This window comes from Syngnathoides biaculeatus, chromosome 10, assembly GCF_019802595.1.
Source record: "Syngnathoides biaculeatus isolate LvHL_M chromosome 10, ASM1980259v1, whole genome shotgun sequence".
NCBI lineage: Eukaryota > Metazoa > Chordata > Actinopteri > Syngnathiformes > Syngnathidae > Syngnathoides > Syngnathoides biaculeatus.
This window is the reverse complement of record NC_084649.1, coordinates 17,618,331-17,641,704: the sequence shown is the minus strand read 5'-3', so window position 1 is coordinate 17,641,704 and position 23,374 is coordinate 17,618,331. Positions and strand designations below refer to the sequence as shown.

The window sequence follows — 23,374 nt, the reverse complement described above, 5'->3', positions numbered from 1 at the left end:
GGTCATGTGACTCACCAAAATGGTGGCACCCCTAAAAATTTGTAATTGTTGATAAAAATCTCAAAACACCATTAAATGAGAGAGGATTAACATTACAATGTCAATATACAGTACATAGTACATGACCTAATGGATACATTGTTAATCCAAACCACCGGAAATTCCCTTTAAAGAGGAAATTTAGTCAATGAGGCAGTCTGAAATATTGATCAAGGGTTTAACTCGCTATTATGAACTTACATACCAAAGGGATTTCTGTACATCTATGGCTCCTGAAATGGGGCCACAATGGCACCAATCAAGCTTCACCCCACATCACATTGGTGCTCATATTACAGTGTCCTGACTGGTCTCTCACTGATATATACTGGCCAGTTTCCAGAATTTCCAGCTGGACATTCCACACCAGCCTTGGGCTTTCATGTTCTTGTTACACCCCCTCTTACATGCAAGGTTGGGATTTTTCAATACACCTCCCACATACATGCAAGGTTAAGATTTTTCTTTAAAACTGTCCATCAAATTTGTCCCTTTCAGATTGTATTCATAAGAGTACATACTAAGACAAATCTATGACACACATTGGTGTTGTTATGTGACCTTTGTTATTTATTTTGCGTTGTTGCACGCAACCTTCACTCCTGTATCAAGGCTGTCAGACTTTGTCCACGCCTGCATGAATTTTTATCAGGAACAAGGATGTACAGGAGGAGGAAAGATACTTGCGGTAAATGGCATGCCGCTCGAATCAAAAAGCCGTCATAGAGGATGGATATAATCATTTTACTACTCATGGTGCAATATTTCTTTCTCTGGTTCCTCTTCTTTTTGACCCTAAATGAAGAGAAAGTCAAATAAGTATGTTTTAAATGAAAATAGTGCAAAAAGGCCTTGTCGGTCCCTTCAAAATCTTGACTAATCAGATACTTTAATGTTCTTTTACGCCTTTTCCTCGAAGTTAGCAAGGATAGGCTCCAGCGTCCCCTGACCGTAACAAGGATAAGTAGCGTTGAGAATCGATGAGATGTTTAATTTTTTATTCAGAATTGTGTATTTTTTTTCTTACCATCCATCTTTTTAAAACACAGCAAATCACATTTTACGTTGTTACACTTCATTACAGGTGAAGAGGAACTTGTATTTCTCTTTGTATTAGAAATCCATTATAATGTCGTGAAAGCGTAAAACTGTCACCGTTGTAAAATGTCCCCAATCACAGTGGGTTACTGAGTTTTTATAAAATCCATTGCCACAAATATATTTTGATTCCATCCAGCCCTCTATTAACGCTACCATAGTTGGCTATGAGAAAAACAAAATGAAAAAAAGGAAACACGGGCCATGTATTGACATTTAAAGTGTCAGGGGCATAATCATGCCAATGCCTTGCACGCGGCTGCGCCTGCCAACAGCCGCTCCTGTATGTCATATATTTAAGTATAGTGTGTCAATGTCTTAGTTTGCCAGTTCATTATGTGAGAGTTTTGCGTGAGTAGACGGGCTTCCTGTGCGTATATGTTACCACGTCCGAGCCTTCCTGTGCTATCATAGTCAAGTCTAGTCTTGTTTTTCGCTTTGTAGTTATCCAACCTCGTTTCACGTTTTTTTGGACCTTACCTTTTGCCAGGCGTTTCTTGTACTTTTGTCTTTTTGGACTGCTTACCTGTGCCACCGAACTCTGCCCGAGTTAACCCACCCTTATAAAACCACATCCTCGCCTTGGAGTCCTGCATTTGGGTCCTATCCCATCGTGCCTGCTGGTGGCGTAAGGTTACTGATGTTTATATTTATAACAGCTGCATCGTGTTAAACATGGCTTGAGTTTATCCAAGGTCACGTATTACTTTTCCACCTTCCAAACATCATAGAATTAATTAATTTATGACTTAGCTTACTATTACAGATAACGAAAACCTCTCAGATCGTTAGGCCAATCTTTTCCTCATCAATCTAAAACAGTAACGTTGTCGGCTTTTTGTGTTACTAAATAAAAACCACTGTTTTGCAAAACAAGTCTCAAAACTCATTCTTAAAGTGGTGGAGCAACAAAGATACCTCCTCCTGGATGTGACAGCTTGACAGACTACACGTGTGACCAAAGATTCGACACCAAATTAGACTTCCTGAACACAAAAGACTGAATTTGGGATAATTGAAAGTCGCTCATAGACTCAACTGACAATTTGTCAAGTGGAAACGCTCGTTTCTGAGACAATACATGGTGTGAAATGCTAACATACCGTATCTGGATCTGTAAGATACTGATAGGAGCCATAGGTGAAGGTCTAACAAAAAAACAAGGAAATGCTTTGGGCCATGTTCCTGGTTAACTATTTTCTCCCGCCCTTCAAAAATGGCCCAGAGCCAAAAACTGTGAGTACACATACATGAAGTACATATTTCTTAATTGTTCATTATGACCTTTTGTTGGCTTTGAAAATTATTCCAGAATGGGTGTTCTTGTTCCTGTTCATCATCAGCTGGAAACTAACATTGCTAAAAAGTGGATTGCATTTAAATATTTAAATTGACCATGACTAGGACAGCAGAAGATTATCCGAAACCTTGGGATCGTCTAGAAGGGAAACTAAATGCATGCTTTACAAATCAATATTTTATGGTATGAATCGACCTTTAGAGGGCTCGTATGATAAACTGATGTACTGTCGTGGATTCAACAGAATAAGCTATTTTTCACTGCGTATATAAATTGTATTTTCTGTTTAACAAATCGAGATTAAATGCTGAATTTGTGATAAAATGGAGAAAAGATCATTGTTGAAGTATTCACGATAGTTTGTGTTACTTTTAAGGTTGTGTACACTTGTATACACAATGCATGGATAGTGTACTGCATGGGACGTCTTTTGAAGTACTTTTGTAATCTCATTTTCTACTACTGAACTGTTTGCGTACCAGTAGTCGTACACTCCTGCCATCTGCCGATAGAAGGCAGGCACTGCATTTTGAATCACTCCATAAAAAAAAAAAAAAAAAACTGCGTTAAAATCGCTTGACAACTGTTGATTTACGAGACTGATAGCTTCAATTACAAGTACTAATATATCACTATAATTTATTCCCCCCCTCCCCTTTTTATATGGTCTGGGGAAAATTATGCAGCGTTGCCTTTAAAATTCGACCGGTAGCGGGGTGCCCAATCGCGGCGCGTAAACTGAAAGTGTTGTTGTTACCGGCTAGCAGCTAACGGCTAACAGCTAGCCTTTTTAAAAGAGTCCTCCAAAGCTTAGTCGAACTTCTCAGGGAGTACCACATCGCTCTTGACGAACCGTTCGGAAGTTGCCGTTACGTACCGCGGAAATATGACCTCTGCACTGGTAAGGGAATTTATCAGAATATATGTTAGCCGCTTTGGGCTGGAAGTTCGGTCTGTCATCAGTAGCGAAATGTTTTTGTGTGTATGTGTGATGTCGTTCTGGTTTCTGGGTACACAATTTGGGTATCGTAATACTGTATTTCGGTTCACGTCACCAACGATATCCCGGAGTCACTAATGAATGCAGACGGATACATTGTGACTGTGGATGGAAAAGTATGTAAAGCATTCGCAGTTTTTTACATTTCTGCATAAATTGGTCGTAAAATGACGTCTCAGTCATCTAAGTTACAAGGTTAGAGTCTGTCTAAACTAACACAATACATTTACATATATTCCTTTTCTCATTTACATAAAGTTTACTAACTTTCACAGGGGGACAGTGGAAATTAAGTGTACTATTGTATTTCATAACTAGTACTGTACGTCCTTTGGCAGGATCAACATTTAGCTAAACCTTTCATGTAATACCACATCAGACATGCATAACAAGAATTAATATTGGACAATTTCTCCCAGCAAAACTATTTCAGTTCACAAGGATTCCTGTGATGTCAGGTGTAAATATCTCTCTTGAGGTCATGTCACAAACATCTGAAGTCAGTAGATTATATATAAATTTTGAAAAGCTCGGTGCGGTTATGAAAATATCCCTAAAAGTCTTGATGTTCATCAGTCCACGGTTAGAAAATTGTCAGTCTTTGAAGAAAGTTCATCACTGTTGTATCTCTTCGAAAGAATAGCCGGCCTGTAAAGATGACTGCAACCACGATGCAGAATCCTCTCTCACGTAAAAAGAACACTAGAGTGTTAGCTGAAGACTTACAAAAAAAACACAGGCAGATGCCAACATCTCTGACAAATCTATTATGTCAAACATTCAACAAGAATGGGGTTCATAGTAGAACACTAAAGAGGAAGATTTTGCTGTCAAAAAAAAAAAAAATGCTGCATAGGTGAAGTTTTCTAAAGAGCAGTTGGATGTTCCAAAGCACTACTGTAGCTAAAACCTGTGGACAGAAGAAACTGGTGATAACCTGAAATGAAAAATCAACACGCAAAATCAGAAAACCAAACCCAGAAACAAATCCAGAGAAGCACGAGCTGGCTGCAGTTTTTTTTTTTAATCTGTGCGTAGTCAACATTCTGCTCGGTCCTCTTGTGTTGACTGAAAACTGTAAATGGCCCAGAGGAGCATTTTCAATGGCTGAAAATTTGTTGCACTCCTTGTTAGAAAAATGTAATTGTTTGGGAGAAACACAGAATGCCATGTGTGGAGGAAAACTGTTACAGCACGCCAACATCAAAACCTTATGCTAACTGTGAAGTACGGTGAAGGGAGCATCATTGTGTAGGCGTGTATTCCTACATCAAGGCCTGGACAACTTGCTATCATCATTTGTCCTTCGGTTGAAGGTCTAATGAGGATTGGTGTTGTAACAGGAGTATGATCCTAAACACACAAGCAAATAAACAATGTTTGAAGAATGGTTTCAGAAGAAAAAGTGTTCTGGAATGACAAAAGTTCTGACCTCAACCCCATTGTAATATTTTGGCATGACCACAAGAGAGCTATGGAATGTTGCCGTTACCAGGAATGTTGGTGAATTGCAAAAGTTTAGTAAAGAGGAATAGTCCAAAATTCATCCAGATTTTTTTGGATGTCTGATCTGTAATGACAGGAAATGTTTGGTTGAGGGTTTTGTTGCCAAAGAAAGTTCAATCTTTTAGCACAACCACATTTACTTATACTATACAAAAAGACACTTTTCTCACTGTTTGAAATTAAATCAGACTAAAAATGTCCCGTTTGAGGTCTATTAGGATTACCATTTGTAAAATGCCAGAATGGATTTTTGGGACAATTTTTCCTTTTAAAGTCAAGTTTCCATACTTTAAGATTAGTATGACTTTAAACAATTTGTCATTTCTTTTGAAGCTTCTCGAACAGCAATTGAGTTAGAGAGATACCTGAGGATGTACCATATTTGAACAAAGCACCATTAAAACACACTCCTCCATTGTGTAACATCATCGGATTTTTGAAGCTGCTACTTAAATCTGTTCAAACAATAACAACACCGTGGGAATGTCCAGTCATCACTGCTCAGCAAGGAAATAGATGTCCCAGAAATGAAGGTTTGAAATGTGACCTTGTTAAAGCTGGCTGGAGCTGGTAAGAGTGTGTTATGATCCACAATGAAATGTGTTCTTCACAAAAAAGACCTAGCAATTACTCTAAAACAAACGTCCAAAAGTCAGAATACAGTATGCAAATGCACAGGAGATCAGGTATATTAATTTTTGGAGATACAGTATGTCCTATGATCTGATCAAACTAAAATGGAACCATTTGGCTGCAATAAGCCTCGACTCAGGTGGAGGAAGAACAGGGAAGCATTGTAAGGCTGAGAACACCATACCAACTTTGAAGTATGAGAGTGAGAGCATCAGTTTGTGGGGTTATTTTCCTTACAAAGGACTACTGCCCTTCACAAAATAGCTGGCTTCATGAGGTAAGAACAATATGTGCAAATACGAATACATCTAAAGACATCAGCCAGGAAGTTAAAGAAAGCGAGGAGACAAAGGTTTTCCAAATAGACAATGGCTTTACAATGTTTTGGACTGCCCATCACAAAGTCCTCATCTCGGTGTTACTGGAAAATTAATGGGCACCCTTGAAAAGTGCAATTAAGGTGGCCTACGAACTTTGCTAAGTTGCACCAGTTCTATCAGGAGAAATGTTAGGTGAAGGTTAATGCCAACTACCATGAACAGCTTCTGGAAGGATCTCCTAAACATTGAACCTGTCATCCAATTTAAAGTCCATCTATGCATTTTCTTTGCCGCCTATCCTCACGAGTGTCGCGGGCAGTCCCAGCTGTCATTGGGCAGGAGGCGGGGTACACACTGGACTGGTTGCCAGCCAATCACAGGGCAGATGGAGACAAACAGCTGCACTCACAATCACACAATTAATGTTGCATGTTTTTGGGAGGAAACTGGAGCACCCAGAGAAAACCCAAACAGGCACGGGGAGAATCTGCGAACTCCACACAGGCAGGCCCGGGATTGAACCCGGCTCCTCAGAACTGTGAGGCCAGCGCTTTACCGGCTGAGCCACCGTGCCGGCCACCCAATTTAAGGGTAGCAAATGGTAGCAAATACTAATAAAATATGGGAACCTCTGACAAGTGAAAGAAAATTGTGAAAAACTTTAATCAAAATGATTCTGGCATTTGGCACATACAAATTAATGTTATAATCCTAATTGACCTAAAAATATAAAAAGTTAGTCTGTCAGTGAAGAGGTCGTGGGAAAGCATATGCGTCTTTTCATATAGTTCTGCATTCAACTGTACAGTATATGTAGAGTATACACAATATATAAATAGTTTTTTAAAAATTTTGTCTCATCTGCCATAAAGAAAACATTTTATAAATTTCAGGTTCAAGCAGTTATGCTTGTTATCGCACCGAACAAGAAGTCTGCTCACCTCTGTTCCCGGTTTGGTTATGTGATAGTCTGTATATGGTAAGGTATCACATTCAAGGCTTTCTCATAAGCATACATCCATGCAAAATATTTTTTTTTTACAAAGCATGACATTTCAACAAATTTATTTCTGAGTACAGCAGCTCTTTACAAAGTTTGAAATAAAAACGTTAAGTGAGATATGCATCCCCCGATCCATTCATAAACCGAATGCAGCAAATTTCTAGATAACGGGGGGGGGCAAGATTTGTCCATTTAAAGATTTATTATGCTTAAAATATGTATTTGAGTCCCCTATGAATAGAAAATATTCAATTTCGTACATTCCTGGGTTATTACCACGTTAAATGTCAAAATTCACAGAATTTTGCAAACAAGTTGGTTGGTCGTGTGTGTGATTTCAGAGGGCATTTTGGTCTGTGGTTCACTTTTATGTAAAGACATCATATATAGCACGCGAGTTATTTCGGTGTCAATTCTCGACGCCATATTTGTCAAAGTGTCTCACGATGATGCCGAGCTCCAGCTCCACGGTGCCCATGGCCACGGTGTGCAACCTGTATCTGTCCGCGCCGCTGTAGATGAGATCCGGGCTCCTGAGCTGCGGCCCCCCGCCGACAAACATTCGCGATAGCTCTTCCTGCCAGGTGCCGAGGGGCCTCCACGTGCAGCAGCTGACCCGATGATGTCCAGGGCTGGAGGGGACGTGGCAGTACCCGTATCCGAACAACTCGCAGCGACCGAAAGAGTCTTGGTGCCACACCTGGAGGTGAATCTTGGGCCAACCTTGGAGTCCCTTGGTGGCGTAATGCAGGTCGATAGGGTGGCACCAGTACGCCATGTCTCCCGTCTGGGGGCTGTCAACTTGGGTTTGACCCTGCTTCAAACCCGAGAGAAGACGCCACGCTCCGCCAGTGTGAACCCCCCATTTGCAAAAGAGACGGCTTTGAGGGAATCCCGTGGCACCAACCAGCTGACCTATGATGTGCAGCTCGGCCATGCCACGAAAAGTGCACCCCGGCGTGGCAAAAACAAAGTCTTTTTTTGAAATCCTCTTCGCACACGAGCTACGTCGCTGCTAGCGTCGTGGGCTGACGTATCCTTGACAACACCGCTCCTTCCCGTCACTCGTATTACCCGGCGCTTTGATTGATAGGCGGGACAAAAAGCTCCCCTTGCATTGAAGTGGCTTACTTGAGTCGTCAACTTTGTGTCAGGAATCTGCAGAAAACCTCTACGGCGAAGCGGTCTGGTTAGCGCAATGCTGCGATGGATGCACAAAGCTGGGCCGAAAAGACAAACGCCAGGGACAAACGAGTCCGCCTCACCTACTTCCTCTTGGCCGCTTGCAAGCAAATCCAATCGGGACAGCGCCGCCTTGCGGGTAGAAGGCTGATTAGGATTGTCTATGTGCACTGACCTGTGACATTAGGCGCACTTTTTTTTTTAATCGTAAAGAAATAACAGATAAAAGAACGCCCGCGTGCGTGCATGCGTACGTGTGTGTCTGTGCGTAGGTACATTGTGATCCATGTATATAATAATTATGTAGAGAAATGATGCAGATTTTGGGAAAAATAGTTGTAAAAAAAGCAACCAAAAAATAGAAACTAGTAAGAACAACTATAATTTAGATAGAGAAAGAAAACCAGTGAATAATTAATCATTTGTCTCTTATATCCAGGCAGGTAGGTAATCATGTGCCAAATACTTAGCAGTGGCGACAAGGGAGGTATAATGTACACAAAACACAAATGAATGATAATACATTAACAGGGCTGAGTCATTGATGGTGTAGTGCAGAGATTCCCAAACAGTGTGCCGCGGGAAGTTATCCAATTTTATGTAATTGCTAAAAAAAAATATTTCCAAGAAATAATCTCTTTATTCGTCTATTTATGCCAGTGAAGCAGAATGACAACAAAAAAATCCTCTTCTATTAGATGGCAGGAAGTACATACAGTAATTAATTCATCCATTTGTGGTGACATTTACTTTTGTTGGTGTGCCGTGGGCTTTTTTCAATTGTAAAATATGTGCCTTGGCTCTATAAAGGTTGGAAATCACTGGTGTAGTGATACACACGCCTGCCTTTGGTGTGGGCACCGTGGGATCGATTCCCGCTTAGTGATGATGTTGATATCTGCCATATGGCTGGTGGTGTAGGCCGGCTTTCGCCCGAATTTAGATGGGATAGGCTCCAGCTTGTAAGCAAGCAACGCTTGTGAGGATAAGCGGCTTGGACATTACATTAACAGGGCATTTGGGTAAGCAAAAGGAACACACAGTCTCTAGAACTGATAAGGTTCATGGACTTTGCCAATCGCAGTCTCTCGCAAAGGTCGAGAGGTCTAGGTCTTGTCTAGATGTACAAGTTCAATGGTAATATTAAATCTACATGTGACAGAAGAATATCCGCTAGGATGAAGGGCAAAATTTATAAAACAGTGGTGAGGGCGGCCATGATTTACGGATTAGAGACCGTGGCACTGAAGAAACAACAGGAAGCTGAACTGGAGGTGGCAGAAATGAAGATGTTGAGGTTCTCGCTCGGAGTGAGCAGGTTGGATAGGATTAGAAATGAGCTCATTAGAGGGACAGCCAAAGGTGGATGTTTTGGAGACAAGGTGAGAGAGAGCAGACTTCGATGGTTTGGACATGTCCAGAGGCGAGGGAGGGAGTATGTTGGTGGAAGGGTGCTGAGGATGGAGCTGCCAGGCAAAAGAGCGAGAGAGAGGGAGACCAAAGAAAAGGTTGATTGATGTTGTGAGGGAGGACATGAGGACAGTGGGTGTTAGAGAGGAGGATGCACGAAATAGCCTTAGATGGAAAAAGATGACACGCTGTGGCGACCCCTAACGGGACAAGCCGAAAGGAAAAAGAAGTATTATGTGCCCATGTTATACCTTTTTGCGGGCCACAAATTAGTCTTTAGTGGAGGGCATTCCTGCAACAGCTACTTGCCATTTTCACTTGTCTGCAGCAGACCTTGAACAAATCATGACCTTCTGGTTCCAAAGCCCCAAGTTCTTACAAATGAGCTACATCCAAGACTTATTTACCCCCCACCCCCAAATATATATCCATCCATCCATTTTCTTAGCCGCTTATCCTCACAAGGGTCGCGGGGAGTGCTGGAGCCTATTCCAGCTGTCAACGGGCAGGAGGCGGGGTACACCCTCAACCGGTTGCCAGCCAATCACAGGGCACATGGAGACAGACAACAGTCGTACTCGCAATCACACACGATCACATTTAGAGTGTCCAATTAATGTCGCATGTTTTTGGGATGTGGGAGGAAACCAGAGTGCCTGGAGAAAACCCACACAGGCACGGGGAGAGCATGCAAACTCCACACAGGCGTGTCCAGGATTGAACCCGGGACCATAGAACTGTGAGGCCAACGCAATGACTCTGTGTCGGAAAAGTATTAAGTCAAAATGGCCAGACCAGTTTACAGATATTTTCAGACCCATTATCAGATTGCAATTATTTCCGTTAGGGTACCATTTTTATTTTTAAATTTTTCCTCTCTGTCTTTATAGCCTGAGCCGACACTCGAGCGTAATTTCAAGGGTCACAAGGATGCTGTGACGAGTGTGGACTTCAGCAGCAACATGAAACAGATTGGTAACTTCCCTAATTTCTCTGCGCATTTATGAATCAGTTCTGATTAGACTTCTCATGTTTTCTGACACTTATATACTTAATGTTATGCATTGTCATTCTCTAGCCACAAGTTCCACTGACTGCAGCGTGATGATCTGGAACATGAAACCTCAGAGGCGTGCATATCGTTTTGACGGGCATGAAGACTCTGTGACTTCCATCCAATTTTCTCCTTCGGGACACCTGGTAGCCTCCTGCTCCAAAGACAAGACTGTACGCCTTTGGGTGCCCAACATGTATGTATTTATTTATTTTTTGCCCTGGTAACACTCTTATTTATTCAGTTTGTTATTATTATTTATTCACACACATCAATGATTTGGATAGTGCAAAGAATAAAACAATAATTTCTATTAAAAATGTTGTCATATCTTCCCCATCATAAAATAATACTTAAAGTAAAATAAAACTGAAGACACCTGACAGTAATGGAGAGGGAAAAGTCTGCAAGGCAATACTCATTACCTAGTGGTGTTTTATTGGCATAACTAAAATTAATAAAGCCATTGATGCTTATCAGTAGTTGTATTGCTCATTTTGGATTGAGCAACCAGACCCATTGTGTGTGTTTTTCAGGAAGGCTCAGTCAACCGTGTTCAAGGCTCACACGGCTACTGTGCGTAGTGTGAACTTCTCTGGGGATGGTCAGGCTCTGGTCACAGCATCCGATGACAAGACAGTCAAGGTCTGGGCTGTCCATCGACAAAAGTTCCTGTTCTCCCTCAATCAGCACATCAACTGGGTCCGCTGTGCCAGGTATGAGCTTTTATTGCAGTTCCAAATTGACCTGCCCCCTCATGAAATGGATGATTTTTCAGTATGTTATTAATGAAAAAATGGCAGCCGGTATGGACCCATCTGTTTTTTTCACCACAAAATGTGATTTTGACAGATACAGCTTTTTGTAGCTCCCGCCGTGAAAATCCTCTTGAGGGATTTGTTTTCGAGAAGAAGCAGGAAGTGACGTACAGGGCAGTAGTGGACTCACGCGGTGTCGTCTGTTTATACTAGTTTTACCTGCTGGAAGGTAGCTCGTTGTTCTTTCATGTTAGCCAAAATGCCGGCTCGTTGTATTGCTGGATATTGCTCGAACACTCGAGCTGGCCATGTGGTTTGCCACCGGCCTTGTCGGCAAGGCCGAGACGGCATTATGGATCGCCGCAGGCCTTGTCAACATGGCTTCTGCTGGGGTGGGTCATTGCGACGCTGGGCCGCGGTGCCTCATCTCCGACGCAGAGGTAGACCAGACGGTTAGGCGGTTTGGCCGCGCTGTTCTCGTCGCTCGTGGGCAGCGTTTTTATCACCGCAGCGGAGGTGTGTATTGGACGGGGAGGCAGTCTGGCCCATGCAGTTTGGCAGTGATCCGCATATCATCTAAATATGGCTCGAAACATAGGGTAATATTGCCCCGGTCACTTCACTCGGTTGTAAGATGTTCTATTCTTCAAAAAGAGCTTCCGTGTCAGAAAGGGCGTCTTTGTTTTCCATAGTAGGTGGCACAGCGTGTTTTCAATGGCGAATGTCCCAGTGTGACGTCATGGACAGAAGATTTAGCCAATATGGCTACCACTTGAATGTCAAATTTCGACTTCCGCAACTTTGCGCATGGATGACGCGCTCTCCGCTCATATTTATTTTTTCGTATAGACATTGAAGTGAATAATGTTATGTATTTTTCATGACAATATTTTAGAATGTTTATAGGCATGACACTTTGGCTTTAAACATATGCATCTCTTGTAGGTTTTCTCCAGATAGCCGCTTGATCATTTCATCAAGCGATGACAAAACCATTAAGCTCTGGGACAAGAACAGCAGGGAATGTATTCATTCTTTCTACGAACATGCAGGGTGAGCCCGGAATTCGACTGAAGCAAAGATGTCGCTCTTCGTTTATTAAGTTCATTTTTATTTCTTCTATCCTCTAGTTATGCAAACCATGTGGATTTCCACCCAAGTGGAGCATGCATCGCGGCAGCCAGTACTGACAATTCAGTGAAGGTGTGGGACATTCGATCCCTTAAGATGTTGCAACATTACCAAGGTAAAGAGTCAAGTCACCTTGCCATTATTTGAAGTAATCACAGCCTGCTTCAGTGAAGAAAATAAGTATTTGAAGACCCTGCTATATTGCAAGTTCTCCCACTTAAAAATCATGGAGGGGTCTGAAATTTTCATCGGAGTTGCATGTCCACTGTGAGAGAGATAATCTAAAAAGGAAAAATCCAGAAATCACAATATATGAGTTTTTAAAATGATTTATTTGTGTGATACAGCTGCAAATAAGTATTTGAACACCTAAAAAAAACAATGTTAATATTTGGTACAGTAGCCTATGTTTGCTGTAGTTGTTCACCAGGGTTGCACACAATTGCAGGAGGGATTTTGGGCCACTCCTCCACACAGATCTTCTCTAGATCAGACAGGTTTCTGGGCTGTCGCTGAGAAACACGGAGTTTCAGCTCCCTACAAAGATTTTCTTTTGGGTTTGGGTCTAGAGGCTGGCTAGGCCACGCCAGAACCTTGATATGCTTCTTACGGAGTGACTCCTTGGTTTTCCTGGCTGTGTGCTTCGGGTCATTGTCATGTTGAAAGATCCAGCCAAGACCCATCTTCAATGCTCTAACTAAGGGAAAGAGATTGTTCCCCAAAATCTCACAATAGATGGCTGCGGTCATCCTCTCCTTAATACAGTGCAGTCGTACTGTACCATGTGCAGAAAAACATCCCCAAAGCATGATGCTACCACCCCCATGCTTCACAGTAAGGATGGTGGTCACCATTCGTCTTCCTCCAAACACGGTTAGTGGAATTATGACCCAAAATTTCCATTTTGGTCTCATCTCCTTCTCCCATGACTCCTCTGTATCATCCAAATGGTCATTGGCAAACTTAAGACGGGCCTTGACATGTGCTGGTTTAAGCATCTGAACCTTCCGTGCCATGCATGATTTCAAACCATGACGTCTTAATGTATTACCAACAGTCACCTTGGAAACGGTGGTCAGAAACAGTGGACATGCACTTACGATGAAAATTTCAGACCCTTCTATGATTTCTAAGTGGGAAAACTTGCAATATAGCAGGGTGTTCAAATACTTATTTTCTTCACTAGAATCAACAGTGTGTGGCTTTGTTTGTATTCATGATGTCTTTCACTGTCATTACATGAAACGTTGACGAGGGCATTTTGTCTGTTTACCGTGGTGTTTTTTTAATTGGCTCCCCTTAATGGATTTCAGCTGCAAGAGCTAATAATGGATAATGTCACTGGTTCTGGAACAGTCCTCCTTGTCCCCTTCTCTGTTTCATTACGTTGGTTAATTTCACAAATTTTCAGCCTGACATGAGAAACCGACAGGTTGATAAAATATGATACTTTTGGTTTAAGTAGCTTAACTAAAAAATGTTTTATTTTCTGTAATGTGAAAGTGACCCACATACAGGAGAAGATTCAAAGTTCGAATTTGAACAGGGGTGTGTAGACTTTGTAGGAGAACACAGCTTACCTGACCGGAGACGTTAACAAATGTCTTTGTTGAGCAGTTTTACTTCATTTTATTTGTTGATTTATTATGACGTGGTTAACTACACAAACTTGTATTAACTTCTGCGTTGTTAAAATAGTGTTTAAAATGTTGCATGTACATGATGGAAACAGTTTGAGCCAGGAATAAAGTAATTTATTGTTTGAACATGATTTTTTTAATTGGAAAAATAGACATTTGAGTAGCTCTGAAGTCAACCAGGAACAGATTGTGTTCTGCTTCGGTTGTTACTCTTGTTCTCCATATACACTCCGCTGCCATAAATCCAGGTATACAGGTAATGTGATTCAAAAGAAATGCTAAATAAAAATGTAATGTCTCCGTTTGAGAGGTAAAAATCTCATCAAAAGTTCATTACTATGCTTTTGATTCACATCATGAAATTAGAAAATTAATTTTTGATAATTAATTTAGAAAAATGAAATGTGTATATTTGTGTTAGTTATATAAATTTCAAAAATCTATATAGTTTTATAGTTTTTATGAGTTCTGTTTTTGACCACTATCGTCTTTGAGCCAAAAGAGGGCGCCTGTGATTCATGGGAAACCCCGCTGTGTTCGTTTCATCTGTCAAGGCTCCAATTACTCCAGTACATGCCTACATGAATCAAATGTGATTATCAGGGCTTGCCACCACCGTTGGTGTGAATGTAAACATGGCTTTGAGCCAACATTGAGTCACATTGTGAGGAACATAAATACAGTAGACTGCACATATAAAACGGTGGAAGAGGAGAAAACATAGGCAGTTCTGCTAAAATCAGTTCCATACGGAATTGTTTTGGATTATGCAGGTATGTTAATTTATGTACAGCAGACCTTTTTAGTTTATTTGGCCTGCCTGTGCAACTGTAATCAAGACTAGGACAAGTTTCACTGTTCAGTATTTGTGAACGTGAATTAATATTATATGTGCTACTTTTGTTTTTGTGTGTGAATGTGTTGTCCCTAGTCCACAGTGGGGTGGTGAACAGTTTGTCTTTCCATCCATCTGGTAATTTCCTCCTCAGCGCATCTACCGATTCCACAACCAAGATATTGGACCTCGTGGAAGGAAAACTGTTGTTTACACTGCACGGGCACCAGGTACAAACGTTTAAATACGCACCAAGTTCTTCATATCCTTCCTTGACAAATTTCTATTTAAAGGGACTGTAAAGTGAGAGTATGGTCAAATAATTCTGAGCTGTAAAAAACATTCTATTGGTTTTACTGCAATTAGATGTACAATTTTCAAAGGTCACCAACCTTTTTGAAACTGAGAGCTACTATGGTGCTAATGGATGCTAAGGTCTGTCCATTTGCGACACACTTATAAAATAACAAATTAGTCTTGATTACCGTTTATTACATGTTAGAATAAATTGTATTCATCTACAAGAAGATGGTGAACATGGTAACTATTACATTTTACATAATTAGATTTTACATAATGAACAAAGGAGGAAACTATCAATCGCTAACACTATCTACAAAATTTTAGTTTTTTTTACATTTTCAAGTGATGACACAACATTCAGAGGAAATCACAATGTCCCATTACAAGTGAGCTAAGTGGATTTTTAGAACAACCATGTCAGATACTTGGGGGTTATCTGGTGCCTACATGCACAAAATTGGTGACCCCTGGTCGAGGTGGTCATGACAATTGCTCTCTTCCTCTGTGTGTATACAGTATGTTCTTTTACTTTTTTGCATGTACCTTTTGTATGTGTGTATAGATTTTATTTTAGTACTTGACTTGCCAGGCAAACAGCCCACTCAAAATGAGTCATCTCCGAAACGGGACCCTGTTTTCTTCCTCTGTTCGTGAGGATACTCTCCTCCGCCTCCTCTTCTTCTTCCTCCTCCTCCTTTCAGCTCCTTCCTTTTGTCCGTTAACGCTACTCTGTCTGTATGTTCTTACACCTTTGATATTCTCACTTTAGGCCCGACAGGATTGGCAGGCCCAACAACCAGCGGAAACCCATCGACCTAACACATTTTTGTGTCCCTTGTGTGGGCCTTCTACTTCTCTTGCAACTCTTTGTGTTGATTAAAAAAAAAAAATTATATATATATATATATAATATATATATATATACACACACACCCCCTTCTCACACCTCTAAAGTTGTCATCTCCTGCGCACACTCCATTCTTTTTGGCTCAGTACTGACTCCATTCTGTTGGAGCTGGCAGCTCTCACAGTATAGTAGAACCACTAAATTCAAATGACGCAGATGTCGTATGATTAAAAAAAATTGGCTGCTAGAATTGAAAAAAAAAAAAATAAAAGAGCTGGAGTTAGCTGCCTTTAGGCTTTCCGTTTTATTGTTTCCGCTGTTTTTAGCTTTTTACACTTAGATGGCAAGAGAGGTCAGACCCTCACCACCGACACTGGATAACAGGGTGTCTCCACAGTCAAGGAGCACCGTGGCAAGGCAGTCTGTTCTCATGTAAAAAAAACACATGGCTGCCTGTTCGGTGTACGCATATTCTATTATGGTATCAAGTACAATATGGCTAAGTCAACAATAATAATAATAACGGAAGAACAGAATGTACAGCGGCTTGGATTCTCTCTCTCCATATTTTTGTCAAAGTGATCATAGAGCTTAGATTAGAATGACAGTTTAAACAAGGTGTTAAGGTGAGCCAGTGTGACCCCGGAATGGATTCTTTCAATTTCACCTATGTCTTAAGAGAAAATCATTTAAAATCAGAGGTCAGCATTCTGGAAAGTATTATGCTCGACCTCCAGAGAGAGATTTCACTGTATTAGTTGCCGCTCCTGTCAGTATGGGTGTTAAGGTTAACGTGACTGCTTCACTGGCGCCTCCTTTGATGGTCCTTTTACAGGTTGGGTGTCAAGAGCTGCAGTGCTCTGAAAAAGTATTGGCCCTCTTCTCAAATTCTTGTATTTCTGCATAGTTACCCCAATTCGTTCAAGCTCATTAAACAAAGGTAAATATCAGACAAATATAACCTGTCCTACAAACCTTAAAGGTTGGGCAACCCCTGACAGCAACAACTGAAAGCAAGCATTTTTTGTTGTAGTAAAATGACAAATTTTTGTAAGGGGGTCGGTCACAGTTGGTCAGTGGACCATGCTTTTGCCATCGGGGATAATTGCTTCCACTGTAGTTCGCTGGAGTCCAAAGCCTGAGAACTGACTTTGTAACACTTTCCAAAATGTTAGATGTCAATTACTTTATATTTCGTCTGTTCCTTAATTTATTTGGCTCTTGGTATTTTGTTGCAGCTTTTTTATAACTACTGGCTGACTTAATTTTGTCAGAAAGGTTCTATTTCAGTGATTTCCCGAGTGAACGGATCGGGTTGGGTGTGCTTGGTGAAAATGAACTCATCTTTCAAAAAATTTGATTAGCCATTTAATTTTTGATTTCACAAGTGAAGCAAATGCTTAACCACACAAGGCCAAGTAAGTTTGATAAGTTATTTTCCCCACACCAATAATAAAATATATTTTGGATGCATTGCACAAAATTAGTACAATTATAATTTTATAAATAATTTGAAAAGGGCAAAGTTTTTTCACAGCACTGTATAACATGAGCTGTGCAGTTTGAGTGTGAATGTTGTGTTCAGGCATCGTTCTGGGCAAGGCTCGGCGGCAGGTATGAGTGTCGGTCGGAGTAAAGAGCTGAAGAATGTACGTATCATTGAATGTCTACCCAAAGAAAAGTACAGTAATGTGTTTGTCTAGCCATGGCAAGTGCCAGCCTGGCAGCAGGCATTAGTCAGAGCAGAAGCAGAACATACTGTCTGTCAGGTCGTCGCGTTGCCATAGTGACACTGTCTGCTTCGCTCAGGTGCTTCTGGGAAAGCGTTCCTCACACAAACCGGCCTGTCTGGGTGCAAGCCGCGCATAGGACACAGCTCCCCTTTTTTTATGATTTCCACTTGCCTTGTGTGTGTTTCTTTTCCATTCCTTTGTTCTGACATCCCCAGGTGACCATTGTTGACTCTGACCAGAGTTTGAACCCTGCCCACCCGCGTCTCTGCTTTCTTTATTCGTTCCCTTTGCCCCCATGCAGGGGGAGTAGTTAGCAGAGGAGTCATCAGGTGTGACAAAGATACAATGTGATCTTGTCTCTGTTTCTCTACAGGGTCCAGTAAATTGTGTGGCTTTTTCAAGAACAGGAGAGTACTTTGCTTCTGGGGGTTCTGATGAACAGGTAATGAATTAAGATCTAATCTGATCTATCTGAGCTACCCTTTTAAGATAACTTTCATTGCAAAACAATTTCTCTCAAACCATACATGATCATTTCTCTATATTTTTTTTGGCAAAAGAAAACAATTATGCACTCACCTGCAGGTGATGGTGTGGAAGAGCAACTTCGATGAGAGCACTGAGACAGCCAGGGTGCAGCGGTCCACCTCTCGGACCAATCAGGTGCCATATTCCATTTCTACTTTATTTCTTTCCCTCCTCAACTTCAAGTCTATGGTGAGGCATTTGATGACATTCCCCTGCTTGTCTATATGGAAAATGAACAATTAATTATGGCACAAGTATTTCTTAAATAGTTTGGCAGAGTGTCTGAATATTCTGAAGTCCCGTTTTCACATCATTGTCATGCTAAAATCTGAGAGATTGCAGACCGTTCACGTCATGTGGTTCTTTCGAAACTCCTCATAATTAAAATCAAACAGCTCTTTCTAGTTGCAACCAAGCACTGCAACTGCACGTTGGGTGTCATATGTTTCAAGACATAACCAATCGACACACCAATCAGCAGAATCTTGTCCATACATACTAATATTAAAAATGCCAGACAGCGACAACACAAAAGCCAGGATTTTATCTTACAAGGGCTGGGTAAACCGGCCTTTTTCACAAAAAATCAGATTTCCGATTTTTAAGGTTTTGTATTTTGTTTTTTTCGATGTTTATAGCATGTCCAAAGAGGGCATTGTTTAAAAAATGGCTTGACAAATAAACTTGAATTCATTGAGCAATTGATTGAAATGTATTAATCGGTCAGTCCCACTGTGCAGTAGCAAACGTTACATAATCATCTGTTTACTATTAAGTTGCTTGCACCTACAATTGAAGGCAGAAGTTTACATTCACTGAAAAAATTTAAAAATGTCATTTTTTTGTCTCACTGTCTCAAGTCAAATCAGACTAAACCTCTCCTGGTTCAGGTCAGTCAGGATCACCAAATGTATTTCATTTTGTGAAATAATGAGAGGGAGCATTTATTAGAGAATTTTACATACACAAAAAGTACTATGTCTTTAAAGAACATGGGGAAGCCCAGATGACGGCACACCAGGGACATGTATTTAAGGCCACATCTCAAACACTTTGCATCCTTGTTTGAAATCATGACAAAACCAAAAAAATCAGATAAAGATTCTTGGAGCGCCACAAATCTGGCTCATCCTTTGGCGCAATGTCCAGGTGCTTGAAGGTGCCACGTTCATCTTTTTAAACAATTATCCGCAAGTATAAACCTTATAGTCCACCCGTCATACCCCTCAGGAAGGAGACTGGGTGTGTCCCAGAGATGAACGTGGTTTGGTCTGAAATGTGCGAATCAACCCCTGATAAAAAGGTTTGGCAAAAGATTGTGAAAATGCTGGATCAAGCTGGTAGCAGAGTGTCATTATCCACAGTGAAACGAGTCTTGCTGAAAGGCCACTCACCGAGAATGAATGAAGCCATGACTCCTAAAGTAACGCAAAAAATCCAGATGACAAAAGGATTAAAAAGTCACAAAGATAAAGATCTTAACTTCAGGAGACGTCCTGTGGTCTGATGAAACCAAAGTGGAGCTGTTTGCCCATAATGACTAATGTTACATCTGTAAAAGGGGGGAAGCTGCTATGAAGACCTGTGAACACCACACCAACAAGCTTGTAGGTGGCAGCGTCATGTCTTAGGGCTGTTTTGCTGCAGCAGGAACTGGAGCTCTTCATAAAATAGATGGCATCATGAAGAAAGAACATTACATGTATCGGTAGATATTAAGGAAAAATCTCAAGACACCAGCCAGGAAGCTAAAACGTGGGCGCAAATGGGTCTTCCAAATGGACAATGAGCATAAGCATACTGCCCAAATGGTTAAAAAGTGGCTTGAGGATAAGAAAATCAATATCTTGGAGTGACCATCACAAAGCCCTGATCTGAATCCTATCAAAAATTTGTGGGCAGATCTGAAAAGGCATTGCCAGCAAGGCAACTGACAAATCTGACTTTGTTACACCAGTTCTGTCCAGAGGATTGGGCCAGGATTCCAGCAGAGTACAGTCAGAACCTTATGGAAGCTTACCCAAAATGTTTGACACAAGTCATGCAGTTCAAAGGGAATGCTACTCCATACAAACACATTTTTTCTAAACTTTTGATCTCGAAGAAAATAATATAAGATCCCCTAATAAATTTTCTCTTTAGTCTGATTTTACTTCAGACAGTGAGACAAAAAATGAAATGTGTTTTTGACAGTTTATGTAAACTTCTGGCTTCAACTGCAATTCTGAAATGTTATCAAAAACTGGTATCGGTACTGATTTTTACAAAATAATTTATATTCAGCACAATGTTCACATACAATATCAACAGTATGTTGACATTTTAACATAATCTGACAAGGTTCACGTATAGGTTTATGCAAATATTTACCGGTCGTATAAAAATAAACACACGGTAACAACATGGTACAGATGCCCTGGTGTTTAGTGTTTTCATGCCGCCTTTCCCCTCCGAGCATATTGCAGCCTTTGAAGTGTGGTGTAGTTCAGTTTCGTAGCACTCATGCAGGCTGACAAATATCTATCGGGTCCTTCACCTTCACTTTGATGTGCAATACTTTCATCCCCACTTGCTGATTTTATGAAGAATATTAACTACCGGCAGTCTTTTTATACCATGACAAGATTCTTTAATGTGATATTCATAAACAATAGGTTGTGTAATGACAATGATGGCCCCAAAACAAGTTTTAGTCCTCTGCCAAGTCAGTGTTTTCCCCAAAACAAAATTTAAGTTTGCTTGCTTCCGTCCAGGTAAGGTCAATGAAAATCACTATCCGTTTTACTTTTAACACTGATTGTTCCTGATATTTAAAAAGTTATTAGTGAAATTGCTCAAATATTGTCAAAACAAGCAAAAATATTTGCTAGGTAATTGGGTTTTATGTTAGACATGTCTGTTAACATCCGTAAAATCATAAGCCGCTTTTACACTGCTGCCGTGTTTTTCCTGGGAACCACATCAGCATTGAAGGGGGAGACTGGATTTCACCAACTTCGTGGCTATTAACAGAGCCAGGAGCGAGGTGGGATGAGATTCTTTTTTTATATTTTTCCACAATGTCTGGGGTGTAAGACGTCACACTTTCTCCTCACTATCTTCCCATTGTCTAAATGTCCCATTCCAGTCCTGTAGGAGGGAGTAATGCGCATTACTCAAGAGTTTCATCGGTAAAGCAGATGAGATGTTATGGGTTATAGGTTCTTACTTCAGCGAATGATAATTTTTTTTTTTGGGGGGGGGGTTGTTTTTGATGTGATGTAAAAATATATTAAGTCAGGGATGAACATTTTTATGGCAAAATTACTTTGTTTTTTTTAAGGGTATGGTATAATCTGCTTTTCAATACTGTTTTATTGATATGTTGCATGTGGCTCAACTGCCAACATGTTCATCTTTAGTCAGCAAATTAGTGACTCAACAGCACCTCTGCTAATAGCTGCCAAATAGTGCACTCTATTTTGCCCCAATCAATAAGCAACTCCACACTGTGCATTATTAACAAATCAATTATTATTGCTGTCCCTAATTTGTGACTAAGTGACTGAACTACTAGTTGAGAGCATTCCATCGTTACATTTAGTTGCACGGTTGTCGTGGGAGCAACGATATCAAATCAGAGTACATTACACATGTTTCAAGATTTTCCCTCCAAATTGACATTTAAAGTTGATTCTAGATGAGAAAATTAGCGTGGTTTGTAATGAATTACGCACACTCAGAGCAAATAAAGGACAGACTATTTTCTAAAAAGGTAAACAAGCTCGTAGGGTATTGCGGCTATTAATTCTATTTAAATATTAAAATGCTTCGTCAGGTATCTATTTTACACTTAAAAGGAGCAGGTGGTTGGGGAAAGGGGGTCTCAGGGAAGGGTTTAGATTTCAATCGTTTCAACCTGCTACAGTGTTACTTACATCAACAAGGGCAAAGCCAAGGTCCTTACATGTACAACCTTCACCAGTCTCCGTTCTCCTTGCTCATATTGATTGCTGCCCCACCTACAGACTAGAGCCACACACACAATGATCAGTCTTTGTAGTTTTTCAAACCCCATTGGTCGTCTTCCTCAACATGTGCATAAAAAACAAACAAACAAAACAAGCAAGCATCTACAGTATTTACCAAGATTTTGTCTTCTTGCTATTTAGCTGGCTTATGGAGTCCTAATGTGAGACCAGAACAAGAAGGCGAATTTGAGGACCAGAATGATTGAGGAGGGTTATACTTTACATACATAGGAATATGTATCACGTAATACATGACTTTGACATTTTTGGCCATACTGTTGAAGCCAGATGTAAACAAGTATTACAGTCCACTATTTAAAATGACACTTCCCCCTCCCACCCTAACTGTTTGACATGAAATCATGGTGGTTGTGGAATGAACTATGACCTTGACTGAGGCAAGGAGGCCTGTAGTTCTTTAAAAGTTCTCCAGAGTCCCTTTGTGGGTTCCTGGATGAGTCATTGCTGTTCACTTAGTCTAATCTTTGTAGACTGGCCATTCCTTGGAAGATTCACTACTGTTCCATGTTTTCTCTATGTGAGCATAACGGCTCTCCCTGTGGTTCACTGAAATCCTAAAGCTTTAGAAATGGCTTTTGTAATCTTTTCCATGCTGATGGATTCCGCTTATTTATTTTTTGACTGTTCTGAAATGCCTTTGATTAGTGTCATTTTTAGAACTTTTTTAAACCTTTTTTTTCTGAATTGATTTTATCAGGACTGATTCTCTTTAAGTGATTTATTGATTGAACAGGTCCGAGGTAATCAGTCATGAGTGTGGTCAGTGACGAATCAACCAAAAATTGTGATTAGTCACAATTTCACGAGTTAGGAAAGGGGGGTAATTACTTTTTTGCATAAAGACAGGTAATTTAATACAGTACTATATTTTCCTTAAATGAAATCACCATTATATTTCTCTATTGACGTGTGTAATGATTTTTAAAAATACATCCATTTTCTGATCTGCTTATTCTCATGAGGGTGGCGGGCGCGCTGGAACCTATCCCAGCTGTCATTGGGCAGGAAGTGGGTACACCCTCA

The 23,374-nt window shown here is 40.7% G+C and overlaps 2 protein-coding genes across 2 annotated transcripts in view; one reads left to right on the top strand and one right to left on the bottom strand.

Moving 5' to 3' along the window:
- The first annotated feature begins 3,146 nt into the window (after positions 1-3,146).
- Positions 3,147-23,374, top strand: part of poc1a (POC1 centriolar protein A) — a 41,863-nt gene continuing 21,635 nt past the window's right edge. Inside the window, exons 1-9 of the mRNA XM_061833195.1 lie at positions 3,147-3,338; positions 10,382-10,466; positions 10,570-10,741; positions 11,082-11,261; positions 12,249-12,356; positions 12,434-12,549; positions 15,006-15,139; positions 18,166-18,234; positions 18,378-18,455. Coding sequence (XP_061689179.1) covers positions 3,324-3,338; positions 10,382-10,466; positions 10,570-10,741; positions 11,082-11,261; positions 12,249-12,356; positions 12,434-12,549; positions 15,006-15,139; positions 18,166-18,234; positions 18,378-18,455 — 957 coding nt within the window. The 5' untranslated portion in view covers positions 3,147-3,323. The remainder of the gene's footprint in view (positions 3,339-10,381; positions 10,467-10,569; positions 10,742-11,081; positions 11,262-12,248; positions 12,357-12,433; positions 12,550-15,005; positions 15,140-18,165; positions 18,235-18,377; positions 18,456-23,374) is intronic.
- Positions 6,536-8,230, bottom strand: b9d2 (B9 domain containing 2). Its single transcript, XM_061833196.1, has one exon. It carries the CDS (start codon positions 7,834-7,836, stop codon positions 7,309-7,311), a length of 528 nt encoding a protein of 175 aa, XP_061689180.1. The 5' UTR covers positions 7,837-8,230; the 3' UTR covers positions 6,536-7,308.

Coding starts and splice junctions, on each gene's coding strand:
- b9d2 (XM_061833196.1), bottom strand. CDS start 7,836: ATGGCCGAGCTGCACATCATAGGTCAGCTGGTTGGTGCCACGGGATTC.